The following is a 26,592-nucleotide window of genomic DNA, read 5'->3' on the forward strand; positions in this document are numbered from 1 at the left end:
CCTGAAGACCAGGACTGACATTATCTAGGTATGCAACTTATTAATATTAAAGAGTATTTATATAGCTCCAACATATTATGCAGCGCTGTACATTAAATAGGAAATAGCAAATGAATGACAGATACAGACAGTGATACAGGAGGAGAGGACCCTGCCCTGAATAGCTTACAATCTAAGAGGTGGGGAAGTATCACACAATAGGAGGGGGATATGGAATGGTGGGAAGTAGTGAGGGTTTAGGGAACAGAAGGAGACGGGTAGGTGAGGTTGAAGCACTGGGTTTTTTTGAGGTAGGAGCAGGAGAGATTCGGGGCAGCTCTAGAAAAGTTATGGAGCCGTGCGTGTGTGGAGGTTACGAATGAGGAAGTCATTATTAATAGGTCATTGGGAAGGATGACCTGGGAAGGATGTGTATGGGGTAGGTAGGTGGGAAGGCTGTGTATGGGGTAGGTAGGTGGGAAGGCTGTGTATGGGGTAGATAGGTGGGAAGGCTGTGTATGGGGTAGGTAGGTGGGAAGGATGTGTATGGGGTAGGTAGGTGGGAAGGGTGTGTATGGGGTAGGTAGGTGGGAAGGATGTGTATGGGGTAGGTAGGTGGGAAGGCTATGTATGGGGTAGGTAGGTGGGAAGGATGGGTAAGTCTGGCTGCAGCATTCATAATAGATTGTAGAGGAAAGAGTCGGGTTAGTGGAATACCAGAGAGGAGGAGGTTACAGTAGTCCAGACGAGGGATGATAAGAGCATGTACAAGGAGTTTGGTGGTCTCAGGGGACAGGTAGGGGCGGATTTTGGAGATGTTGTTCAGGTGAAAGTGACAGGACCTGAAAATGTTCTGAATATGGGGGGTAAATGAGAGGGCAAAGTCAAAGGTGACGCCAAGACAAGTGCCTGAGGGGAAGGACACATAACAGTGTTATTAACAGTACTGATACATTCCTGAATTCTGCTTGATCTCTGTGAGCTGCAGATAGTAGAGAATATCCAGCATTAGAATCCCCAGGCTGCTCAATCACCACTCAATCATGATCATTGGATAGAGGAGGGAAAGGGCCCCCATTGTCCCCATAGGGGAGATTACTCAATTTATAACCAGAGTAGGAAGTTCAGAAACATAAAATAATAATAATAAAAAATAATAATAATAAAGTGGGGGAAAGGCTAAAACTGCCATCATTTTTCTTCCCTTTACTGTCTAAGCCCCTGAAGGATATTTCTACTCACTTCCTGTCCTAATGGTAACTTTATCAGTAGAACAAGAAGCGGAGGATCCAGCAGGTCTGTTGTCTGCAATAAATACAAAAATATAATTGCTTATTTTTTATATTTTCTATATGGGGAAGACGCCAAAGAGAACAGGAAAATCCAGAACACTGTGGGGGCAGCTAGTCCTGGAATTATAGTAATGAGATCCAATTTACGGAGTATGGAAGAGGTAAGGAATCCCTTTGGGTGCCGGAGGATTTTTTAGGATAGGGCAAAGTGGCCAATTGCCCGTGGCCCCCCACCTTCTTCAGGGCCCAAATTGACAGAATGGCTAGAGATGCAAGAAAATGGAATGGTGCGCATATGGGGTCCCACATATTTGCCAAGTCATTTTAGTGCCAGATAATCAAGTATGTTACGTTGAAATCTAAAACTGACCCTGTGCGACCACCAGACCCTCCTGTAAGGTAAGTATCACTTTAAGGTGGACCAGCCTTTTATAAACCAGAACAACACTTACCATTCGGACCTATCAACGGGACATCGCATATATTTACTCCCAACAATCTTTACAATCGTTTTGGGCATTTGTTGGCCGACCTCAGAAGGGTTTTTGTGGTGAGACATGACCCTTCCATGGAGTTACAAAAATTCTCAGTAATATAGGCAACTTTTGCTACATCGGGGATCTCATCCTGTCTTCTTCATCACCTATAAAAAAACATTGAACAATAAAATCAACATTGGGTGTCTCCATCAGCACCCAAAGACTAGAAAAGCAATATTATAATTGAGATATTCCAGCATTGCAAAATGCTTCCATTGCCCCAAAAAGATTACAAAGACGTCATTATTTCAATATTATCAATTCCAGGATGTAAAGCCCAACACTCCAAATAATAAAGATTTAGAGAACAATGTGTATGGCAGCTCTTAATAAAAAATGTCAGATCACCTGGAATCTTCTCTCAAGGTTCACTTTATTGGGAATGAATAAAATCCAACACGTTGCACGGCTGCAACTTCCTCTTCATCAGGGTTTTTATTTTACCATTTAAGGTTGATCTGTCACTAAGAAATGATGGAAATGGAAAATGGAAATGATGGAATGGAAACTTCCATTGCTGAACCCACTTTAAAGAATGCTAATCTTATGTAAAGCTGACTTTTTAGTTTCAGTAGTTGCAGTCACACCTGGATTAAGCACTCAGGTAACTGCGACAGCTGAACACCTGAGCTGCATCTTGATTACAGGTCAGAGCTTCAGAAGATAATAAAAGTCAAGGATCAGAACACCATCCAGGCAATCTGTATAATATTGAACCATCTCAGCAATGGCAGCTTCCATCATCTCTCCGTGATTGGTCCACCTTAAGTGTCTACAATAAGAACCCTGATGAAGGGGAAGTTGCTGCCCTGCAACATGTCGGACTTTATTCATTCTCAATAAAGTGAACCTTGAGACATTTCAGATGATCTGACATTTTTATTTTAGCGCTTACATACACATGGTTCTCCAAATCTTTATTAATTGGAGTGTTGGGCTTTACATCTTGGAAATGATGATGATGTTTTAAGTTACAGCAATTATAAATCCGAGGGAATGGAAGTATTTTGCAATGCTGAAAGATTAAAAGTAAAATTATCTATATAATAATCTCCTTACAAGGAAAGAAGATCACACTGTTTATTATTGCCTGATAATAAAACAAATCAACACTGACTGTGAATTAATATTATGAATGAAATATCCTCGAACATAGGGGGGCATAGAGCTACCAACCCCCCACTCACCTGCGATTCTGCATCCAATGCTACTTAGTGAGATCCATGCCCAGGACTCCGGTACGGAATGTTCTTTGCGGAATCTGTTGGATTCTCTGTACAAGTTGTGAAGTTTTATTTCTGGTTACTATGTAGGAAGCAAACACACACCCCGATCCTGTGCACAGCCATAGCTTATTACTCACATTCATGTCTGGGACGGTTACACACCGCTGCATGTCTTGTGTTTGGTTTGGTAGGCAGTGATAACATTCACTCTGTGTTTATCTTCTGCCAAAGAAAGTTTATCTGAGTTTTATAAAGCAAAACTTGGCAGCAGTAAAAGACGCACAATATACAGCTTTGTATTCACGAATACATCCTCAGTGTATTTATTTAAATGCAAGCAGAGTACAATAAGTACCTTCATATGATTTGGAAGAAGCAGCACAATCAGAAGTGAACATGTTTAAAGGAGGAGAGAGGTGACTTCATCAGTCTGCTGCTTCTCCTTTACTGTCCAATCACATTTTAGGGGAGGAGCAAGACTTCTTATTGTTACTGAACTGCAGCAGAGAAAAAATCAGGTCCTGAAAGAGGCTGGATTGTGCTGTGCAGATAGGAGGACTGAATAAGGAGAAATACATATTCTATGGCAGATGAATCAGATAATCTAAAGTAATATAAGGGTTCTAATGTTCAATTTACTTTATTTTTATAAACCAAAACAGATTATGACACTGGTTATATGTTACCATGTTCACCTCTTTGCATGTCTATATGATGTTGCTACTATCTAGCTAATCAGAAAGCTTCTTTTAAGTGAACCTGTTAGAAAAAAAGCAAGATCACAGTGTTGTAGATAGGACTAAAATAATGTAAAATGATTTTTTATTTCTTTATAACCTAATGTAAAAAAAATTATGATTCATGTCACCTAGCTGATATTGATTGCTCAGCCATACTTCCCACTTATTTTTTGGTCTATTTGTTGCATTTTCTGTGTTATCATCCACCATGGGGGTCTCCGGATGATGCATTCTCCATAGGATAAATTACATTTTGTATTCATCATTAAAAAATGGAATCTTAGTTTTCAAGGTAACTTTTTAAATAGGTAAAAAAAATTTTTTTTACATATTTAAATAGATTACCGATAATAGCTTTTATGGGTGTAAATCAAGAGTGTTGATTTAGGAAGACATTGGCATGTGTCTGTAACACTGATGTCCACTAGATGGCAGTAGATCTATGTGATTAGCAGAGGATACTTTGTATCATTACACAGAATGAACAAGTCCAGGATCAAGAACATGTCCCCATAACAGGTCCCTATTGGCTGAAAATCCAAAATGTAACCAAAATCGTGTCTTTTACATCAAAAACATGTATGGGTATTCTAAGGCTTATGCAGTATTTTCACAAGTGTTAACTAGGGATAAGCTAGAATGCCTCTGACATTATCACAAACATTTCCGCGAACTTCAAATGGGTCTGCATAATTTCGGCGGACCGTTTTCAAGGATTGCATTGAAGTGCAGGTTTCCATGCTCCCTGGGTTTATAAGTATAGCCCGGGAGCATGGGTACCTGCAGTCACAGCTGATTGGAGGCACGCGAGTGCCTCTAAAGGGGAGAATTGGGGAGCTCCTTGTGTAGAGTGGGGGTTCCTGATGTGACGTGGCCTGTACAAAATGAAAGGATTGGTCCAAATTGGCACTGGGGAATTTTATTTAGAAGATCATTGGAGCTGCCACAGAAGTGGGGACCAAGATACAAATTCCACATTGCACCCCATGGGTCTGTAGCTACACCTCTGGCTCCTGGGGTTGCCTTATGGTTGCTCGGGCTCTGATTACTGTATACAGAAAACAAGCAAGCGGGGACCATCTTCGCTTTATATCTACAACACACAAATTGTATCACAGACTGCGTCACCCTTCTCTAAACTTTGTAATGGACAACTTTCTTCCAATAAATGTATCCTGAACAAAAAGCAGATAAACAGATTTTCATTTTATATTTATTACACAGCTTTGTATTTTGTCCTGGAAATGACTCCTAAAGTGGAAAAATTGAGCAATATTGTACCATGAGTAAGAGCCCAATTAAAGTAATAACTGGTAATTTATTGCTGGATGAAATGATGATTCTCTCCATGCACTACCTTTCCTTAAATTATAGTTTGGAGTGACGAACCAGCGACGGGATTTATATAACCCTCTAGACGGCCATACAGGTGTAAAGGATTTGCGTTATGTGGGATTATAGCGCAGAATTCTGTTCCAGCCTGACCTTTTCAAAATTCGGCAGGATGATGGACGTGCTGCTTCCACCTTACATATCTTCCCTTGTTTTACTACGCTGTCAGAGCCAAGGGGAAAGTAAATTTGGCTGCTTGGCAAATATAAAATATCAGAGACTTACAGGTTTTATAATCAAATGGGGCTGGAATATGGTGGCCACAAGTTCATCCATAGAGCCACTTCATTATCTTCTTCTTGTGAGAATGCTTAGCAGTCTGATAGCTGGGTTTGGATACATAAAAGTTTGAAGTAATCACAGACACATGAAACCATTAAGTGGAATAAAGAAGTGCAAGGGAATTTGTGGAGAGGATTACAGAGAAAATGGGGGGCAAAACAACCGCTCAGCAATGATTGGTCCATCATTGGAGGGTGAACTCAGCAATTTTCTACACCCTTATGTCTATATAAACCTCAACAATAAAAATCTCTTTTTTTTATTTGCCTTTAGGTTTGGCAAATGCACATTGAAAGTCTTTGCAGGTCTGCACACCTTCTGCGCCCATCATATCCCTGTGCCAGTGTGCCCAGTTCCTGGATCTGATCCTAATATATCTCTACTACTACTCCACTATCCCCAAACTCCCAGATCTGCACTCCTTCCATGCCCATCACTGGCGCTCCAACCATCCCTGTACCAGTGCGCTGAGTTCTTGGGTTTGTATTCCTGCTGTGCCAATAATGAGGTGTTCCAGCGATGGATTCCTGACATCCTTGCGCTGAATTTCTGGGTCTGTACACCTGTACACCCGCTGTGCCCATTATAAGGGGTTCCTACTATCACTATGCTGAGTTGCTAGTTCTGTCTATGTGATTTGCCCAGTCTGAGGGGCCCCTGCCATCTCTGAGCTGAGTTTAAGGGTCTGTACAGCTTCCGTGCCCATCAAGGGGGTTCCAACCATCTCTGTGCCAGTGTGCTGAGATCTTGGGTCTGTATTCCTGCTGTGCCCATTATAGGAGCCTTCCAATGTTCTTGAATTAAATTTCCAGGTCTTCACACCTTCCACACCCATCAAGGGGGTTTCAACCAGCCACGTGGCAGTGTGATGAGTTCCTAGGTCTGTATTCCTGCTGTGCCAATTATGAGGTGCTGCAATAATGATGGGTTCCTGCCATCCCTGCACAGAATTTCTGGGTCTGTACATGCACTATGCCCATTATAAAGGGTCTCTACTATTACAAGTAGCATGGTGGCTTAGTAGCATCTCTGGCATTTGCAGCACTAAGTCCCAGGTTCGAATCTCAGCCAGGACATTATCTGCATGGAGTTTGCAGGTTCTCCCCGTGTTTGTGTAGGTTTCCTCCCACATTCCAAAAACATGCAGTTAGGTTAATTGGCTTCCCCTAAAATTGACTTTTTTTAGACTGTGTTAATGACATATGACTATGGTTGGTAGATTAGAGTGTGAGCCTCTTGGAGGGATGGCTAGTGACCTGACTATAAACTTTGTACAGCGCTGTGTAATATGTAGGCGCTATATAAGTACTGAAAGTAATACTAATATTCACTATGCTGAGTTGCCAAGTCTTATGAGGAGCTCATACCATCTCTGAGTTGAGTTTCTGGGTCTGTACACCTACTGTGCCCATTACTAAGGGTTTCCATCTGTCACATCCTACCACTTTAGGCTACGGCCTTGCTGCACCTCTACAAAGTGGGCGCAGAGCAGATCTTCAGGCTACAACCGCGTGGGTAAAACCAGTATGTCAGTTTTGGGAACCAAAGCCGCATGCAACCATATGCAAAAAAAAAGGGTCCTGACCACTTCCCTACATTGTTCCTTGCAGCTGGCACCGTTGCTTAGTCCTTAGCTCCATTGAGCTGGTTCTTAAGGATCCAGCCTCGGCAGATTTGGCACTGCCCCCCATTCCTTCTCTATAGGATTACTGCAGGTATAAGCTTTTTGTAGCATCTCCCCCAAGGAAATGGTTCACTGGCACTTCACATGGCATTTAACCTTTGGGCAACAGTTCAGAAAATGGTGCCTGTAAGGGGTTTCTTATAAAAGCTGCCAGGGCAACCTGCAGTGGTGGCGATGGTTGCAGAGATTGCAATGCAGCCATGAATGATGATGCAAGGAAGTGGGGGTCCATCCAAAATGTCCACCGATATCTAGTTACCCCCCAGGTTAGCGGTTTCACGTCTGGTGTCAGATCCCATAAAACTTAGATGCAATCATCCTCCGTTCACGTCCCGTCATTGTTTATCTCATCATTCTATGAAGCTCTCTGTTCAAACAATACGATATCGGCGGTTGGCGGCCCTCCTCGCGGAATACATTAAGTCACAGAGATGAGATTAAAGCTTTCTGTATTCTTGGTTAACGCGACCTTTTTAAAATGTACCAGACATAAATCTGCATTGTCACCACTTTTCAGAACCCGCATACCATCCCCTGATGAATACATAATGAAAGGCGGCTGTTATCCGAGAGCTGTCCTTACCGGACTCTACACAAAGCGAGACGTTATCAGCAGGGCCCATTCACACCACAACCCATTGCACTGCAAGCTGCGTGTTTGCATGCGTCAAGGTGCATTTATTTTGAATTGATTCAGGGACATTTGTAGCCAAAATGGGACAAATATAAAGGAGTCCCAAAGGCTCTGAATTCCATCTTCCTGCACCCCCAGCTATTCCATTAACTGGGGCTCTGAACAAAGTAGGGGCCCTGGGTAATTGCCCAGTTTGCCCAACCCTGAAACCAAAAACGGATCATTGGTGCACCTCAACCTCCATGAATCCGGCACCAATATTCAAAATGCATTTCATAGTTCCCTGCAACAATACCAGGTCTGTGTTCTCCATGGCCATTCTCATCTTTTTGGTATTTTTCTTTTGCACCCATTGGGTGGCCATGGACCCCCCTCTCATGGAATCTGGAGTGACATTTTCCAGGGACCGGCTCCAAATATGTGCCACAGGTAATGGAGTAATAAAACAAAAATGGAAACAAATGCATAAAGGGCATTCGGGGGACTTGTAGCCATTTTTTAGCTTTGGTTGGGCTTCAAGGAGACCCTGTCACCATCATCTTTCATTCCAACAACTATAGGTGCATTCAATGCATGGTATACATGTCACTTACCTGCAGGATTTGCCCTCATGTAGACATCCAGAAGCCCAGAGACTGCTGCTGGGTGCCGCCATCTTGGATTTGATGTCAGCAGCTCTGGCACATTCAAATGGCACACTACAGAATCCCTCCCCTCCAAAGCAGCTATATATAGGATTATGTAGGGGGAGGGACAAGGGAGCTGGGTCGGCACAGAGAAGCAGAGGGGTCTACAACATGCAAAGCGGGAGGGGGCTGTGCTGGGGTTTATCATGCAACGCTGAGAGTCATGTGATTGTCAATCAGAGGAGCTAAGGGCCCCATCATAGTCACTAGTGGTGCATGGCCAATTAACCTATCGTTTGATATGGGAAGAAATAACGCAGGGAGGACATACAAACTCCATGCACATAATGTCTTTGCTGAGACTTGAACAAAATAACCTAGTGCAGCAACTGCACCACTTCTCGTAGATTAAAAGTGGCTGCACGGGTCCTGCACGAGATCAGCATCACCAAGCAAAGACTTGAGCACCGCTGCAGCATTTCCTGGATAATCTTGTTGCTTTAGAAGGAATTCTGGTCTCCATAGAGAGGATCGGAATATGAGAATAAAACAATTTGCTGTTGTCAGAATTTGGGATTTATTGGTAGAAATTGTAAAAAAATAAAAAGTGAAACATTTCATATGAAGATGATTTTTCAATGATTCATAATTCATGATTCACTGGCTTTATAGCGGTGTGGAGCAGACATATCTGTGTCTCTCTGTGCAGCTTCTCTCCGTCCATTCTTTCCGCCTCCAGATCAGGATGCAGCTTCCCTCCGGGGCTTTAGGTGAGAAAGAAGGGGATGGTTTGAAGCTTCCAGAGATCCAGGGTTGTCCAGGTGCCCGGGGTGAGTGTCCCTCAGCTGATAGCAGACCTGGCAGTACAAATAATAAAAACAGTGCATTAGTGGTAATCATTGCTAGAATATAATGAAGACAAGCCTGTCCCCTGCCAGCATGCTGCAGATATTGACTCCCACTCTCTACATGGAAGCAGCAGTCTCTCTGCAGAGATTTTATAACAGAAGGTATTGAAAAATAAAACCACAAATAGGGAAGCCTACAGCTCCACCTACTGGCTGGATATAATAATTTTCTTTCCATTCCCGTTATTTCAACCCTATTCCAAGATGTACTGGTACCCAAATCTGATTTAGGTTTATCTTACCAATCCAAAATGGTTTCTTTTTGGCGAAATTCCAGAGCCACCTCATTGCTGATTCTGACTGTACTCTTGTTAAATGGCTGTTGGGCCTGAAATATAGAGAAGAGGGGTGAATATTTGAGAACACAACCCATGTACATTTAAATATTTCTGTGCCCCGGCATCAATTCTATGTCCAGGCTCTGAAGGTTTTGTGATCATGTGATTCTGGGGGTTCATAGCTCCGTCCTGCTGATACATGGGGGCACATTGATGTGTGTTATATTGCATGTTCCTTATAATGTCCTTATAATGTTCTGAGAGACGAATAATACTCAATATCTTTCAAATGTAGGTAATAGCTATATAATGATTTGTGATCTACAATATAGACCCAGTCTATTCCTTTTCCAATCACAATAGTCCTTGCGCCTTTCACACCAGTCCTTGTGCCCATCATATCGGTCCCTGTGCCCTTACCAGCTGTCCCTGTCCCCATTACACCAATTCATATCCTATTCATACTAATCCTTGTCCCCATCTCACCAGCCCCTGTCCTTATAACACCTGTTCTTGTCCTCATCACACCTGTCCTTGTCCTCATCACACCTGTCCTTGCCCTCATCACACCTGTCCTTGTCCTCATCACACCTGTCCTTGTCCTCATCACACCTGTTCTTGTCCTACTTAAGGACTCTCCTAGCAGGATGTTTTTGGGAAGTTGAACACTTGGTGGTGCTCAGACATGAATATACAATCTTTCGGACATTGTCCTGGTGGGCAGGACCACTATCAAAAATTTCTCGGCCCCATACTAACTAACTAACTTTCCCGGACCCTCGCCCCCATGTTCCAGCATTGAAAAAGTCCAGGTCCTTGGATCGGGCTCCAGTACAGACGTACCCCTGGAGCCCCCCTGATGGCCGCCCTGGTGGTGGGTAATGAGTTCAGGACTCCAGCACTGCAAGACCTCCTTGTTAAGTCACAGCACCCCAATACCAGAGATAGAATCATATAATTTATTCATATTGTAATACAATGAGATTCAGATGTAAAGGTGTGTTGGGGTCTCACATTTGTGCACAGTCCTTCTCCGCGTCCTCCCAGGTGTTCTTCTTCTTGGAGTTCAGATAATAGCAGAATTTCTGGTGTCGTGTCCACCCTGCAGGACATCTTCTTCGCTTCTCACCCTACAGGCAAGTAGAGGATGACAGAGATGTGACATCATTGCCTATATATGGCCTAATATCAAATATAGACTTTGAGGAGGGAATTCCCTCAGGGTCCTCGATGTCAACAATGTCCATATATGGATTAAAATACCAAATATGAACTGTGGGGAGGGGTTCCACTGAGGGTCTGTTGGACTTTATAACTCATCGGACTAATGGTAAATATGGAATTTTCCCTTTGACATCACTGTCCATATCTGGACTGACATTAATTATGAACTCTAGGAAGGGGTTTTTATGAGTTCTCCGACATCATTGCCCATATATAGACTAACATTAACTATGAAAGCAGAGGGGGGGGGGGGTTTCCTGTGTTCCCTCTAACATAATTGCCCATATATGGACTAATATTGACTATGAACTGTGGGGAGGGGCTTTTCTGAGTTCTCCCTGACATCATTGCCCATATATGGACTAACAAATAACTGGATCCTGAGCAGGGGCTTTCTTGAGTTCTCCCTGACATCATTGCCCATATATGGACTAATAATAATTATGGGTTCTGGGGAGGTGGTTTACTGAGTTCTCTCAAGGTCTCACCTTTAAATATCGTCATTATTGAAAGGTTTCTGAAGTTACAGTTAAGATTTTGTCCAGTTTACCTAAAAGTTGCATTTTAGCCTTAGGTGATCATTTTGCATTAAAACTCCCCTAAAGCAGAATACACAGCATATAATAATGTAAACAAGAGGATGCAGCCTGTTTAGAAACACTGTTCTCTTTTTATATGTTTACTGTTAGTATTTACTAAAATAATACCTGCTGTGTCTCATTACTTGATTGGCCTATAGAGTTTGGAATGGCGGAGTCATGTTGGGGACGTTCTGGATTGGATAGACTGTGCGGAGCTCCAACCAACCAGATTTCTCCTCTTCTGCGGGTTTGCTGAGCTCCGTTCATTGGCATCATCCCATGATACTGAAAAAGAGAATACAGACACCATCACCATCAGATGCAGATAAGATAAAGGGCGACTCAAACTGTACTTCAGTATGTACATTCATTACCTGCCATATAAAGCAATCATGTACACCTGGAGGGTGACAACATATTGCAGTACCTGCAGTTTTGCATAAAATGTATCGCTGCCCTACTCCCTGCCATTTGGTTTAGTAATATAACACTTGCCATGCTCACACTGAACATTTACCCCCCTATATGGTACCCCCACCCCAACACCCATTAATCAAAGCAGCCAAGCCAAAACAAATGAACAAGAATTTTTTATATGTGTATTTCCTAGTATCCACCACTAGAGGGATTCTCAGTGGCTTAGTACAACGAGGGTCCCTCTGCTTAGCATCTGTTGATATAAAGGATCAGCCGCAGAGGGAGTGCATTGTTTTTATTGTGTCAGCTGACACATAGACTTGCATTGTAAGGAGGAGCAGTAAAGCACAGCTGCTGTGCTGCACTACAATAATGCTTAAGTGATCCTTCTTACTTTGCAGGATTTTTGCCCTCCCAGAACATAAAGTGTGCTCATCAGGTGAAGGCAGCAAAAACCAAAAATGTAAAAAAAAAAAATAAAACATCAAGTCTTCTCTCCCTAGGGCTAGGTTAAGCCCAGCCTAGGAATCAAATGATCCCCTGCAACTCCCGACGTCTAGCACCTTGCCAGTTGCTTGGTCACTCTTACTGCAGCGCTTGTTCCTAAGGACCCAGCGCCTGAAGATTTGTCAGTGTGTGCTACTGTACCGTTCACTGATGCCCCTATTCATTCTCAATGGGGCTGCGGCTGATAGAAGCTACTTATAGCCACTCCCCTGAGGAGCCCAAGAAATCAGATTGCAACATTGTAACAAACCAAAAGGTGCAATGAGGGGGCTGATCTCTTTCATACATTCAGACGATATTCAGACTGGCGGTGAGGTTGTAGTGCGGTTACCGATTGCAGTTAATCACTGCCTCCCTAAATACTTCCCCCCTTCTCTTACATTGTAAGCTCTTCGGGGCAGGGACCTCTCCACATCCTGTGTCACTGTATCTGTCTGGCATTTTCAATCCCTATTTAATGTACAGCGTTGTGTAATAAGTTGCCACAATATATTAATCCTGTTTAATAATAATAAATAATATTAATAAGAAGCCCCATAGAGAACGAATGGGGGTGGCAGTGAGCCGTGCAATACCACTTACTGCCACCAGTTGTCAAATGTGCTGATGCTGGTTCACCTTGGTGCGTAGTGACCCCCTGGCAAGGTGCCAGATGCGGGGAGCCACATGGGATCCCCTGATCCAGTTGTAGGTCTGAACCTGCCCTTATGGCCACAGCCAAGATTTGCACGGACTCCAGAAATCACACGCCATGTCTGAGCCAGCATCCCAGTCCTAGAAATAGATGGAGACCCTGCCGGAAGGTGCCGTCCTTCTGGAGGGGTAAAAAGCTGGGAGGGGAAGTACTGGGACCCCCATGATAGGTATCACATACTATAAAATATATCTGATTCACTTTACATTCACTATATTCATCTATATTTTCCCTTTAAGTATTGCTGAAATCTGCGTTTTAAAACGTTGGCAAGAAACGACCTCGGAGAGCTCCATCCTCCCAATTATTGAATTATTGGAGACTTGAAGATGCTTTTTTTGCCACTCCCCTCCATAAGGGTCTTAATCTCATCAAGGAGCCCGGTGTCATCTTCATCAGTCTGCGCTAATTAAATCGCCCCCGGAGGCCCGAGCCCTCTTAAGAGGGAATGTCAGTCGCGGCCCCAATTTATACCGACCACTCGGCGTACGTGGAGCGGCGTAATGATATAATTAGATCTGTGCAATAATCCATACAAGATTTTCATTTGCTGGGAAGAAGACTATCAATTAGAGATGAGTTATTCCTCCTCATTTACTTCTCCGCTTATTAATGCTGAGTGATTTTTATTTTTTCTATGAACGTACCAGGACGCCACTTTCAGCAAAGGCCGGCTGCTGTCCCGGGCGGTCGATGGCGGGTGCGGAATGATAAGTCCGAGGGACGCCTTGGCTGGAGGCTCGGGGATTCGTAAACCGAATTTGGGTGATCTTCGTGCTTGTTTTGGCGACTCCGCACTGACCTAGTAAAAAAAAAAGTTAAGACGGAGAAGACCATTTTTTAAAATTTTATAAAAAAATTTTGAGAAGGGGATGTCATTGCCAACCTCCTACAGAAAAGACTAAGTCACCTGGCTGTCATGTCATGATACAGATGAAACAGATACAGGGCCCTTTAACGTTTAAAGTTAAAACAAAGCTTAAAGTTAAAAAAAAAATAAATAAAGAAAAAGCATTTCAATATATGAAAGTTAAAATGCAGCAACTTTTTTCACATGGGACATATTCCCACAGGTCTCTCCTGTTACTTCCTGTTACAGGGTGACAACGCTCATGCCCTGCCTTCCAATTGAACTCCTGTGTTGTCACCCTGTCACATGGGCTTCCAATGGGACCTATAGCTGTTACAGTACATATCACACGGACATGATGCACTGTTGTCACCCTCCAGACCTGATAAGTGCCATGCAGCTATTGCTGGAGTGCATGTGGATGGAAAGTGGCGGCAAGAGATCAGATGTAACAAAAGATAAAAAAAACAAAAACATGTATTTGATTTTTGTTTTGCAATAGAGCAAAGCTTTATTAGCTAAATTAGGGAAAAGACATTGAAACAACAAGCAATTACTTTCCTGATCTTTACAGACATTCTCCATAGTGGTGAATGTCATGTAAATATTCTCCTATTCCCTATATCACACTCCTATGTTACCATTGGAGGTATAGAGTCCCTATAAGACTCCCAGTACCCCCTCGTGGTTATACAATCTGTGTCCAGCAGGTGTCACTGTTGTCACATCCTTCGCTCACCCCGAAGTGCGTAAACCGCAGAGTAAAACGCGTATGTCAGCTCTTTTCTGCAGACCGTGTCTCTTTCCACTTTCATTATGGCTTGAATTATATCTTGTAGCGCATATCAAAAGCAGTGAGGGATTGTAATCCTTTAAATCCCAAACACAGTAGGTGGCAAAATGCAACCCAGCAGGAACGTCACAAGGAAAAAATGAGGCTTCTGTGATGAATTAGGATGTTTTGTATAGCAGGGATGTTATACAGAGGGGGCACTGGGGGTCACGGCTCAGTTAAATACCCCCTTAGGACCTTAATATTGAGCCTATGGGTAATTTTTGGCTACACAGTTGCAAAAAAGTTTATTCTGTATATGGTGGAATGGTGAAATCTTTACAAGATGAGCTAAGTATATATAGAATAAAAAGAACCCAGCCCCCCTCTCTAGCTTCCTTATATTTTACCTACCCTGATATTCACCTCCTATGGAAGTGTCCTCCAGGGTGAGCATATAGGGTGGTGCAAACCAGACCATTGCCCAGGGAGTGCTGTGTATTTGGGGCCCCAGTTTCATTTCGTCTAAAAACTTCCTGGCTTTCTGTCCACTCTGTAAACATTTAGTGCCTGCACTGTAACATCTCGAAGTTTTGAATTCAAGATTTTGCTGCAATTCTCACCTCCTATTTGGGTATTGCTCTTCCAGTTTACATGATGATTTGCACCATCAAACTCACTTACTGTGAGCCCAGGCTGTCAGTGAAACATTTGATGGCATGATGCACAGAACGGCACACAGACATCATTAGTTGAGCGCCCTCTTGTATATCAGTGAGGACTGCACACTGGTGTCATTAAAAAGGTGAAGACATCATTGGATCAAATAAAAGAAACATGATTTTTGTAATTTATGGGATGGAGAAAGGGGGCAGGTATTGAAATAGAGACTGTGGGAGCGAGGGGAAAAATTTGTGTTTTAAATGTTTTAATTGCCCTTTGAAGCAAGCCACCCCCTACCTCACCCATGGTATACCCCATCTGGTCCAATACTTACCCCACTCCTTACTCCAGCAGTCCTCATTGATTGTCCCTTACCCAGGCCGATCGGTAGCTATAAGGCACTTGTGATTTGGCTCTTGCTGTGATAGGGTGACAACATAGCAGTACAATTGACAGACAAAGACAGAGTTGTCACCCTAAAACAGGAAGTACCTGAACAAGGACAGGATCACCAGGGATTATTTTCATAAAAGCAGTAAATTAATCAAAATAAAATGAATATTAACATTTTTCATCTGATGTGCACTTCTGCCATTATTTTCTTGTGTTGTCATCTTATTACACCTTGACACCTTATCATGAGCCAAGTCTGACCAGTACCTATCTGTAGGTATACACAAAGAACAATGGAAAAACAAGTGAATTTTTCCGACCTCTCACAACTCCAGTGCCGGTCTCCTCAGGCTTTTATCTGATGCAATATCTACCCCATACACATAACTATAGATATCATATCTTATAATGTCCCCCTTCTTCTAGATAACTGCCAACGGCTTATATTCTATAGAACAATATCCATGTGATACCCCCTCACCGTCTCTGGGATCCACAATTTCCACTGTACCCTCCTGATTCTTCCCTAGGAAGGCATTCTTTGGGGTCCTCAGCATAACTTTTAAAAGCTCGTGATTTTCCTCCAAACCATCATTCTTTAGGTAAATGTTCCAGGTTTTTGTGGAAACTCCTGAAAAAAGAAGAATAAAAAAAAATTCAGCAAAAGTTAAAGCAAACTGATGTGACTTCCTATAAACATCACTCCAATGGTAAATTTAACCATAGAGGGATCCTTGTGGGCGGTCCTTGGCTTCCTACCAATCAGAAAAGAGGGACTTTAAAACAAAATCTACCAAACATCGAAACAGCTGTTTTAGGTAGTTGAAGTCATGCAAATTACAATATACAGAAACAGAACTCTTTTTCAGAACAGATCCATGTTTTATCATTATAAAGAACTCTTTGTGCTCCAATCAGGTGACCTTTTCTAATTTAGGATGATGCCATTAATCTGCTGCAGACAGGGGGCAGTATTTTTTTCAGTCTGCTCCACCAATGATCAGACTGCAGCAATGTAACTTTATAGATGAGATGGTCATGTTTGAGTTGGCATTGCCAGAAGGTAGATAGTGGGCCAGTGGTGGGACAATGCCCTCCGGCACCCAGGGTGATGATGTCACAGCCATAGTAAAAGCATGACAGCCCTGCTCCTTAATTTACCACCTCTGGGTCCAAGGGGCACATTACATTATTTTGGGGCCAAACACATTATAGGGGAAATGCTGTCACATAGTTAAACCATTGTATAAACATAATGAACACATGAAGGTGATCTATATTTAAAAAATGTGAGCTGGCAGGTTCTTTATTGCAGAACGGACAGGTGATGTCTCTTCTACAATGAAACAAACTTACCTGCATGTTTGCAATCTTTTCTATATAGTACACTGATCTGCACATCTGCATCTCAGCGTATGATTCCAACAAAGCTGGCTGCTGGGAATAAATGATTTCCCGTGCGCATGTGCAGGCGTTACATCATTCCAGCCTGGCCAATCAGATCCCAAACGGGGGAGAAGGGAGGAGAGGGAATGAAGGAGAACATGAGTGGGTGAAAAAGGAAGAGTTGGTGATGAGAGAAGAATAAAGGTGCGGGGGAATAAAATGATAAAAAGAAGGGAGGGAAGAAGGAAGAAAAGGGAAAAATAAAGAGGAGGAGAAAAGTGTGAGGGAAGAAAGAAGAAATGGATAAATAAAGTAATAGGGGAAGGAAGAAAAATAAAAGGAGGAAAACAAGAAGGAAAAAGAGAGGGAAAGAAGAAAGGAAAATAAGGGTGGAGGGGGAGGAAAGGAAGAAAGAAGCAAACATAAAAGAAGTGGAGAACAGAAGCAGGAGATACAAATAAAGAAAAGAAGAAAGAGTGGGAGGGAAGGAGAATATGAGTGCGGGAAGAAGGAAGGGATAGAGGGGAAAGGATAATGAAGATGGGAGGGAGGAAGGAGAATGAAAGGATAAAAAGTAGAGAGGGAATAAGGAAAAAGGGGAATAATGGAAGAGGGAAAAGTAAAGAGGATGAGAAAAGTTGGAGGGAGGAAAGAAGGAAGAGAGGAAGTAAGAAAAATAAAATTGAGGGAGAAACAAAATGAGAAAGGAGAGAAGGGAGAGAGACAAGAAGGAAAAATAAGAAAGAAAGGTAGGAGAGGAAAAGAAGCAAGGGAGGGGAGAAGGAAGAAAGAAGCAAATATAAAAGTGGAGAAAAAAAGAAGGAAAGGTAAAGCTAAACAGAATGAAAGATAAAAAAAGAAAGAAAGAAATTAAAGAAGGAAGGAAGGAAGGAAAAGAAGGAAGGATAAAAAGAAAGAAGGGAAGAAGGAAGAAAAGGGAACTGATGGAAGGAGGATAAATAAAGAGGAGGAGAAACGTGTGAGGGAAAGAAAAATAACAGGGAAGGAGAGAAGGGAGGAAAACAAGAAGGGAAAAGAGGGAGAAAAGAAAGGAAAATAAGGGTGGAGGGGGAAAGAAGGAAGAAAGAAGCAAATATAAGGAAAGTGGAGAAAAAAAGGAAGGAATATATATAAAGAAACGAAGGAAAGAGAAAGAATGAAGGAAGGAGAAAAATGTGGAGACTAAAAGAAATCAGCGAGGAAGGAAAGATGGAAGGGAAGGGAGAAAGAAAGGAAGAGAGAGAGCGAAGGAAGGAGAATATGAGTGTGGGAGGAAGGCAGGGGAAAGAGCAATGAAGATTGGGGGGAGGAAAGAAAAGAAGGAAGGAGAAAAAAAAGGATAAAAAGAAGGGAGGGAATAAGGAAAAAAGGTAAATAATGGAAGAAGGAAAAAGAAAGAGAATTAGAAAAGTTGGAGGGAGGAAAAGAGAAAGAGTGGAAGTAAGAAAAATAAGGGAGAGAGAAACAAGAGGAGAAAGGAGAGAAGGGAGGAAGACAGGAGGGAGAAAAGTAAGAAAGGTAGGAGAATAAAGGTGCAGGGGAAAAGAAGTGAGGGAGGGGAGAAGTTAGAAAGAAGCAAATAGTAGAGAAAAAGAAGGAAAGATAAAGAATGAAAGATGAATGAATGAAAGAACAAAAGATAAAAAATAAAGAAAACAATTAAAGAAAGGAAGGAAGGAAAGGAGGAAGGATTGAAGGATAAAAAGAAAGGAGGGAAGAAGGAAGAAATGGGAAAGCATGGATGGAGGAAAAATAAAAGGGAGGAGAAACAAGGGGAGAAATGAGAGAAGAGAGGAAAAAGAATATAAGGTAAAGGGGAAAAGAAGGGATGAAGGAAAAATTAAAAAATGGAGAAAGAAAGAAAAGAAGGAAAGAGAAGGTAGAGAGGGAAAAAAGGAAAGAGAAAAAAAAGTGGAGACCAAAAAAAGGTACAGAGGAAGGGATGAAAGAAGAAAGCGAGGAATCAGTGACCCATTTTTGACTTCAGTGCATATTTTACACAAAGATTACATTGATAAGTTTTGTCTGTTGTCTTTGATTAATTCTGATATAAAGCAGCCGCCCCTCTATAACACACAATCCCTAAATATGCAGCAAAGAATACAATACATCCCTCCAGTCATATCTGTCCCCTTGTATACGGAATCATTTATTACTATCATTACCAATCCTCTGATGTAAAACAAACGCATGAATTCTGTTCACCGACTGCAAACAATTTTCTCCGATTTTCCTAGCAGCCTCAGTCAGTTCATCTTTAATACACAACCTGCTCAGCCGCTCCACTATTAGCAGATAGTTAGCCGACCGGCGGCAAGTGACAATTTATTCCGCCTGGCGCTCCGTTTATGGATTTCTCCCACACTTTCTGTGCTGCTTTTCATATCACACCTGTGTCACATTATTACCGAGCTCTCCAAAACAGATGTCTCCTCCTAATCCTGATGAGTTAAGTGATCCTCTGGCTACGAATGTAATGAATTTCACATTCCCCGCTGAACTCTCTGGGAAAAACAGCGGCCAAGTAAAAACCAGTTTCTTTAAATGCCATCTGGGCCGGTGCTGGGATACAGACCCACAGTCAGCCTTTGCTAGGTGTTATTGTTCACCTTCCCTCCAAGTTTTGGGAAGGAGGATAAGATCACATTACCTAATAGAAATTTTTGGTTTTTGATCCAGTGTCATTGTTTTCAGCATTGAAGATAACACCATTGAATATTTGTAATAATCCCTCTTGTTATAATGCTATATTATATATATTTACCTGTATTCTACCCCCGTCACAGCTAAAGTGGGAGAATGAGCCTCAGGCTTCCAGTTGAAGTAATCATATCTCCCAAAATCTCATATACCAACAGTGCTATTGGGATTGAATGAATGTGAACTATAAGATTTTGTACTGATTACCACCCTCCTTAGCAATGGAGATGGGTCACATATTAACATATGAGCTCCAACAGAAGACTGGTGGTCAACCTCCTTACAGCCAGACAATTGACTGCCATGCCTGCTTTGACAGGATGAGAATACAAGTGAATAACAACACAAGCAGCTATCCCCTTCAGTGTTTTCACTATTTTTTTTTCACCCTTTGTCATGCTTGGGGGGACAGGGCCACTAGGGGGTGCTACAGTTAGCAAAGAGGTGGTGTGAGCCCTGAGAAGGGCCAAGGCGCAGAGTCTAAGCCAGGCATGGACAAATTATGACCCGCGGGCCGTATACGGCCCAATACGGTTGTTTCTCTAGCCCTTTGGGTGTTCCACAGCTCTGGCCAGGGCCCCCGCAAGCAGGGTCAGGAGAAGGACCTTGGTGAGGGGGGCACAGCGGCCAGAGCCGCGGAACACGTCCCCTGTTGGTATCCCGGCTCATGGAGGGGGGCAGGCTGTGTCCCTGCACACAACCCTCCCACTCTAACATCAAAAGCTCAGATCTCCAATTGGAGAGTGGGCGGGGTTATGCTATCATGACGTCATGTTCAGCCTCTCTTTGAAATTTTTTATTGTGGCCCCTGACTGAAAAAGTTTGCCCACCCCTGGTCTAAGCAGTAAATAGTTCTTCTCCATAGCCTCTAGTGGTGAGGAGGTTGCACCGCTGGTTACTGCCAGGTTGCAGGCCTTGGGCACACCAAAGTGGGCAAAACACGGTACCAAATCACAAAGCAGAAGGAAAGTTGAGGAAAGCCGGGTTAAAGGCAGGCAGCAATCAAGGGAGGTCAGGTCACACGCCAGGGGTCATTTGCCAGGGATGCAGGGGCCCCAGTGACAGAGGGGCCACTGTGGACACAGGGAACACAGGAGACACTGGAAGCAACAGGAGGCACAGGTGACACAGGAATATCCACAGACAGACAGGAATACTGGAACAGCACAAGGGAATAGGCTGGGAAACATCAGGCTGGACAAGAAGGGGTTAACACCGGAGTGGGACCGGGAAAGCACTGAATTAACCAACAGGTGTATAGGAACTGCTTAGCAGAGATAGGGGGATCGGCACTAGTGGAGACACGTTTCACGAACACTTAGTGCTGTGTGTGGAGCTAGCTAAATAGCCAGGGATGGTTAAAGAGGTCATTTCCTTATTGGCCTGTGGAATGGGCAAAACTGATAAAGCTTGGGAGCGCAGGCACACCCAGAATCAGAACTGCCCGAATGCGCAGAAAAAAGGCGCCTGAGCTTTAGTGAGTAAGTGTCACATCCTTCTTATGTCTGCTTTGACAGGGTGATAATACAAGTAAATAACAACACAAACAGCTATTACTTTCTAACCCACAATGGTATCCTTTTAAATAGAAAATGAATTTGAAATTCAGAAGCAGATGGTTCTCCGTTCATAATAGAATTATCAGGAATACGTGCATATAGAGAGTTTTATAATAAGTGATTGGTAGACAAATAAAAAGAAAGAGAGACAATGTAGATAAATACAGTAGATAAACAAATAAATCGGCCAATGGATGGATAGAAAATGTTACCTGGGTCAAATTGGACGAGGCTGGCACTGCTGTGTGTGAAATCCAGGCCGTGTCGGGCAGAGAGTTCTTGGACCTTCAATCAGATTTATTTCCATTAATATATTTTATATTATCACACAAATCAAATACATAATTCATTGTCACATATGCAGGATCGTGGTGAGACACATAAGGCTCTTTTTATAAAGCAGTGAATCTGACATTCCTCTTAAACATTCACTTGTGGGAATCCTCCAGGTCCATGTGTTTCAGTGGCAGTAATTGATTCCTACCAGGGAATGTTTGAGGGAATGTCAGATTCCCTGTTTTGAAAATAGAGTCCAAAATGACAGAAGTAGAACAGATTGAATGATGCTTCCCCACCTGTAGATTGTAAGCTCTTCGGGGCAGGGTCCTCTCCTCCTGTGTCACTGTCTGTATCTGTCTGTCATTTGTAACCACTATTTAATGTACAGCGCTGCTTAATATGTTGGCACTATATAAAAACTTTTAATTAATAGTATAAAAATAATATTTGAATACAAATGAGTAGGCCAGCTGTAAATTAATTACAACATGTCTGAAATAAGCATAGAGGTCTATATGTAAAGCAGTGAATAGGACATTCACTAAACATTCTTTGATCGATTACTGCTATTGAAACACATAGACCTGGAAGATTCACCACCAGAGATTGTTTGGTGAATGTTGGTTTCACCATAGATCTATATTCAAAGAAAAAGCCATTTCATTTTAAGTACAGTAGCCGGTGATGAGTCAGGACTGAGTCAGCTTTGGAGAGGTGAATCATTGAGTGTATTATTGATTCCTAAAGAGGATCCTCCATGCTCCATAAATATTATAATCTTGCATTTATATAGCGCAGACATATTCCATAGCGCTTTGCAGATCCTATTATATAATCAACTATCCACAATCTAATGTCCCCACCATAGCCATATGTCTATAACACAGTCTAAGGCCAATTACCTGCCAGCATGTTTTCAGTGTGCTTGGAAGAGAATCATGCAAACACGGAGAGAACATACAAACTCCATGCAGATAGTGTCCTAGCCAAGATTCGAACCTACTACCCCAATGCTGCACAGGCAAGAGTGCTAGCCAATAAGCCGCCTGGATCAGACATGCAGCCCAATATTACTATAACAATATATTCATAAATAAGCAATACCTGCTATCGTCCGATCTTAAAAAAAAATATAATAAATATAAATTATAACTGGGAATTAAATTTTAGATAAAAATGACACTGGAAATCCAGGGGATATCTGATTGCATTAGAGAAGGAAATTTATTCCCTGCTAGACCATTCATTGTGAGCTTTTTTCACCTTCCTCTGGATCATCTGTGTTAAGTTTTAAACCGAGGGCTCTATTTATAAATTATCCCCCCAGTCAATTCCTCTGAAATTGGCTGATGATGAATTCAATGGTCTTATTGTTCTACAGGTCTCCTATTAAAACAATGACTCGTTCTGCCACCTAGTGACCAGTTGTTGAAAGTGCACAGCTGTCTCAATATAAAATGAACAGGAAAAAAACAAAATTTATGAGTGAATTGAAAAGGGAATAATTTAAATATGAAAATGGAGCCCTAGAATAAGCAGCTTTTATATATTTAAATCTATATCTATCTATCTATCTATCTATCTATCTATCTATCTATCTATCTATCTATCTATCTATCTATCTATCTATCCACATTCATATTTATTCTATTTGGTGGAACTCAATAGACTTATGTCTTTTGTCAACCTATGTAACTAAAGGTTATTGAACAGCGAACAGCACGCTATCCAATCACTTCCACTTTTTATGATAAATGCACAAAAAGTCTCAATATTGTTCCTGTATATCTAAAAAAAATCTAAAATGATAAAAAATGATATTTCAATTATATGATAACCAAATAAATAAGGAGAAATGGCATTTTGCTACATTTTTGCATCACCAATGCATTTATATTTTATACGTGCCCTTAAAATTAAAATAATTTTTTGTGCCCTGAAAACATTGAATGCAAATCTAGCCCCGAAGGAAACAAGCAAAAAATGAGTGAATAGCAGAAACAAGTCAGTAGGTTTTCCCTAAAATAATAAAAAAAAAAAATGATGTCTTTTTTTTTTATTTCCAGGCCTGACCGAGAATCCAGGCGCTGTGAGTTATCTGCCGGCACAGTCGCTGCGTTTGGCTCGGCTTATCGACTTGAAGCAGATTTTTTGCAGGCCTGTTATCTCGCTCTTTACATGTCCATGCACACAGAACCGGTGGCCCCACATACATATCTTCCTCCAAAGCCCAACACCTTCCAGGATTTGGCACAGGGAAACGGGTGAAGTGTGTGCTGGAAGGATTTAGCGAGGATTGAGCCTGCGGAAAGCCCCCAAACTTTAGATTTTTTTTTTCCTCGTCAACTTGCAAAAAAAAAAAATGAGAAAAAAAAGCGTCTCTAGATTTGGTTGTATTAAACCCCAAAATCCCGGAGTAACAGGAAAGCTCGGGAACTGTTTAAAGGAAAGCAAATGCGGAGAGCCGCTTTATAATGGAAATATTGACAAATGAATGTCCGGATCGGCATTTGTTAATGTTAAAAGAAAAAAATAGGAATAATGCAGAAAATCTTTCATTTTTTTAATAACTTATATTTTATGCAAATAGAGAATTTTTTCCCTTTTAAAATGGAACTAAACTTTAAAACTAAAAATTGGTCTCCCTTCTGCACTAATATAACCTCATCTGCCTAAATGCTCATCAGACATAAAATATAGAGTCCTACATTTTCATAAGACATCTGTAGTAAACATTGACAGCAAATGAGACTTTAAAGGTTAGTAATTAAATTTAAAAACCTATACACAACATGTGACCATTACAATAACCATTTTTCATTATAATCACTGTGATACCCGACGCGTTTCACACATTGTTTTATAAATACAGTCACCTGTCCCTTTGCAGCTGCCGTCATCTTCTTTTTTCTCATTTTTCTGGTTTTGATCCATGGCCATTTGGATGGGCCAGGCGAGGATAATATAACTCCTGTGCACGGCAGGGGATGCCAGGATGTGCTGGGTATCTTATACTGGTGGGCACATGTCTAAAGCAGCAGTTGAATCTGCTTATATTTTGTCTTCCTGCTACCATTTTCCCATCTTTATCAATATACTAATTCTATTTTAATAAAACATTTCCATTCTCATTTCTTTATTTCATAATGTTATTGGATTTCTGTGCTTCTCTTTGCAATGCAGGCAGATCATGGCTAGTGGGAGGGGCTGGCAGAGTGTTGTATATAACTTCCTCAGCGTCCCTAATGCAAGCAAAGGACTGACTTTTATAGATATGACAATAATAAAATGCCATGATGTAAATGCCATTCTGGAGGATTGCACATTCCTAGGCAGATTTTATTTGCATAGGGACCATCCAAAGCACTGCCCATATCTGATGCTGAGACAGAATAACAATCTAGTTGCTATTTTCTGCCCAACACCATTTATTGGCATAGGGCTCTATTGAAAATGTATTTATCCCCCCAGTCCATTCCTCTGAACTTTGCTGACGGGTCTCCTATTAAATCAATAATTCCTTCTGCCACCTAGTGGCCAATCATCAAAAGTGCACATCTGTCACAATAGGAAATGAATAGGAAAGAAACGCATTTCACAAGTGAATTGAAAGGGGAATCATTTATAAAGAGTGTCCAAAGTTTAGTTTTTGGTGATTTTTGCTCCAATAATGGGCACAGCAGAAATCCTGGTTTGGCGGTGTGAGTTTTAAAACAATACAAGGAGATTTTGCAGCTCTTGTTGTTTCCTTTGACAGTGATCAGAACGGATCTTACCTTTATTCCAACAAATGCCGGATCCCTACTGCTCCCAGTCCTCACCAGCTTGATAGCGAGAGTCCCCGCGTTTTCACAGATACGATAATACGGCTCAGCGAGTTGTAGGATTGACCATTGCAGTTCAAGGCTGTAAAGGGTCATAAAGATTTCCACCAATTATATTGATATTGATCAATATGTCCAAAAAACAAAAAAAATCTTTTATGCCTTGTAGAGGAATGCTAACACTCATTCTCTTTCTATAGCTAACACTACGCTGTAACCCTAACATGAGCACTGCAAATACAGAACACACTAACCCACCCGGAAACCCTTACACTGACCCACAATATACCTCTAACATTCCAAATAATTCCAATACCAACTCCTCCTGTACCCATAACAATAATGCTCTCTGTAAAACCCAACACTAACCCATCCTTTAACCTCAACAGTATTCTTCCCTGCATTCCTAACACTAAACCTCACTATAACCCTAACATTAACCCTTCTGGTAACTCCAACATTAACCCATTATTTACCACCAGCACTAATATCACCCTGTAACCCCAACAATAACACCGCCTGAAACTCCAACACTAACCCATCCTTTAATCCCAATACTATTCTTCTCTGTAACCCTAATACTAAACTTCACAGTAACCTTAACATTAACCGTATCTGCAAACCCAGTACTAACCCTTTCTTTAACACCAGCACTATACTCACCATGTAACCCCAACATTAACCCATAATTTATTCCCGACACTATTCTCTCCTGTAACAATAACACTAACCCATGCGACCCCAATAATAACCCTTCTTTTAACCCCAGTACTTTTTCCACCCTGTAACCCTAACATAAACCCGTCCTTTAACCCCAACACTCTTCATCCCAGTAACACTAATGTTACACCTCACTTTTACCCTAACATTGCCCTTCCTGCAACCCCAAAACTAACCCATCCTTTAGCCCCAGCATAATACCCACTTTGTAACATAAAACCATCCTGCAACCCCAATAACAACCAATCTTTTAACCCCAACACTAACCCTTCCTGCAACCCTAATTCTAACCTATCCTTTCACCCCAACACTATTCAGCCCTTTAACCCTAACACTCTACCTCACTTTTACCTTTATATTAACCCTTCCTGCAACCCAAACACTAACCCATTCTTTAGCCCCAACACTATACTTCCTTGTAACCCTGCAACTCAACCTTCCTG

General features: G+C 41.9%; 2 protein-coding genes across 2 annotated transcripts in view; both read right to left on the minus strand.

Annotated features, from left to right (window-relative positions):
* The window catches only part of C8H1orf87 (chromosome 8 C1orf87 homolog), a gene marked incomplete in the record, with an annotated part of 6,564 nt that extends 3,453 nt beyond the window's left edge, over positions 1 to 3,111 (minus strand). Inside the window, 2 exon segments of the mRNA XM_072421183.1 lie at positions 1,724 to 1,914; positions 2,998 to 3,111. Of these exon segments, the coding sequence (XP_072277284.1) occupies positions 1,724 to 1,830 (107 nt within the window).
* A 5,836-nt stretch (positions 3,112 to 8,947) lies between these two features.
* Positions 8,948 to 26,592, minus strand: part of LOC140337135 (FRAS1-related extracellular matrix protein 1-like) — a 102,433-nt gene continuing 84,788 nt past the window's right edge. The window contains exons 27-34 of the mRNA XM_072420699.1: positions 25,382 to 25,511; positions 21,539 to 21,611; positions 16,163 to 16,312; positions 13,651 to 13,805; positions 11,512 to 11,670; positions 10,595 to 10,710; positions 9,545 to 9,630; positions 8,948 to 9,251 (exon numbers count right to left, since the gene is read on the minus strand). Coding sequence (XP_072276800.1) covers positions 9,061 to 9,251; positions 9,545 to 9,630; positions 10,595 to 10,710; positions 11,512 to 11,670; positions 13,651 to 13,805; positions 16,163 to 16,312; positions 21,539 to 21,611; positions 25,382 to 25,511 — 1,060 coding nt within the window. The 3' untranslated portion in view covers positions 8,948 to 9,060. The remainder of the gene's footprint in view (positions 9,252 to 9,544; positions 9,631 to 10,594; positions 10,711 to 11,511; positions 11,671 to 13,650; positions 13,806 to 16,162; positions 16,313 to 21,538; positions 21,612 to 25,381; positions 25,512 to 26,592) is intronic.

This window comes from Pyxicephalus adspersus, chromosome 8 (assembly GCF_032062135.1).
Source record: "Pyxicephalus adspersus chromosome 8, UCB_Pads_2.0, whole genome shotgun sequence".
Taxonomy (NCBI): domain Eukaryota; kingdom Metazoa; phylum Chordata; class Amphibia; order Anura; family Pyxicephalidae; genus Pyxicephalus; species Pyxicephalus adspersus.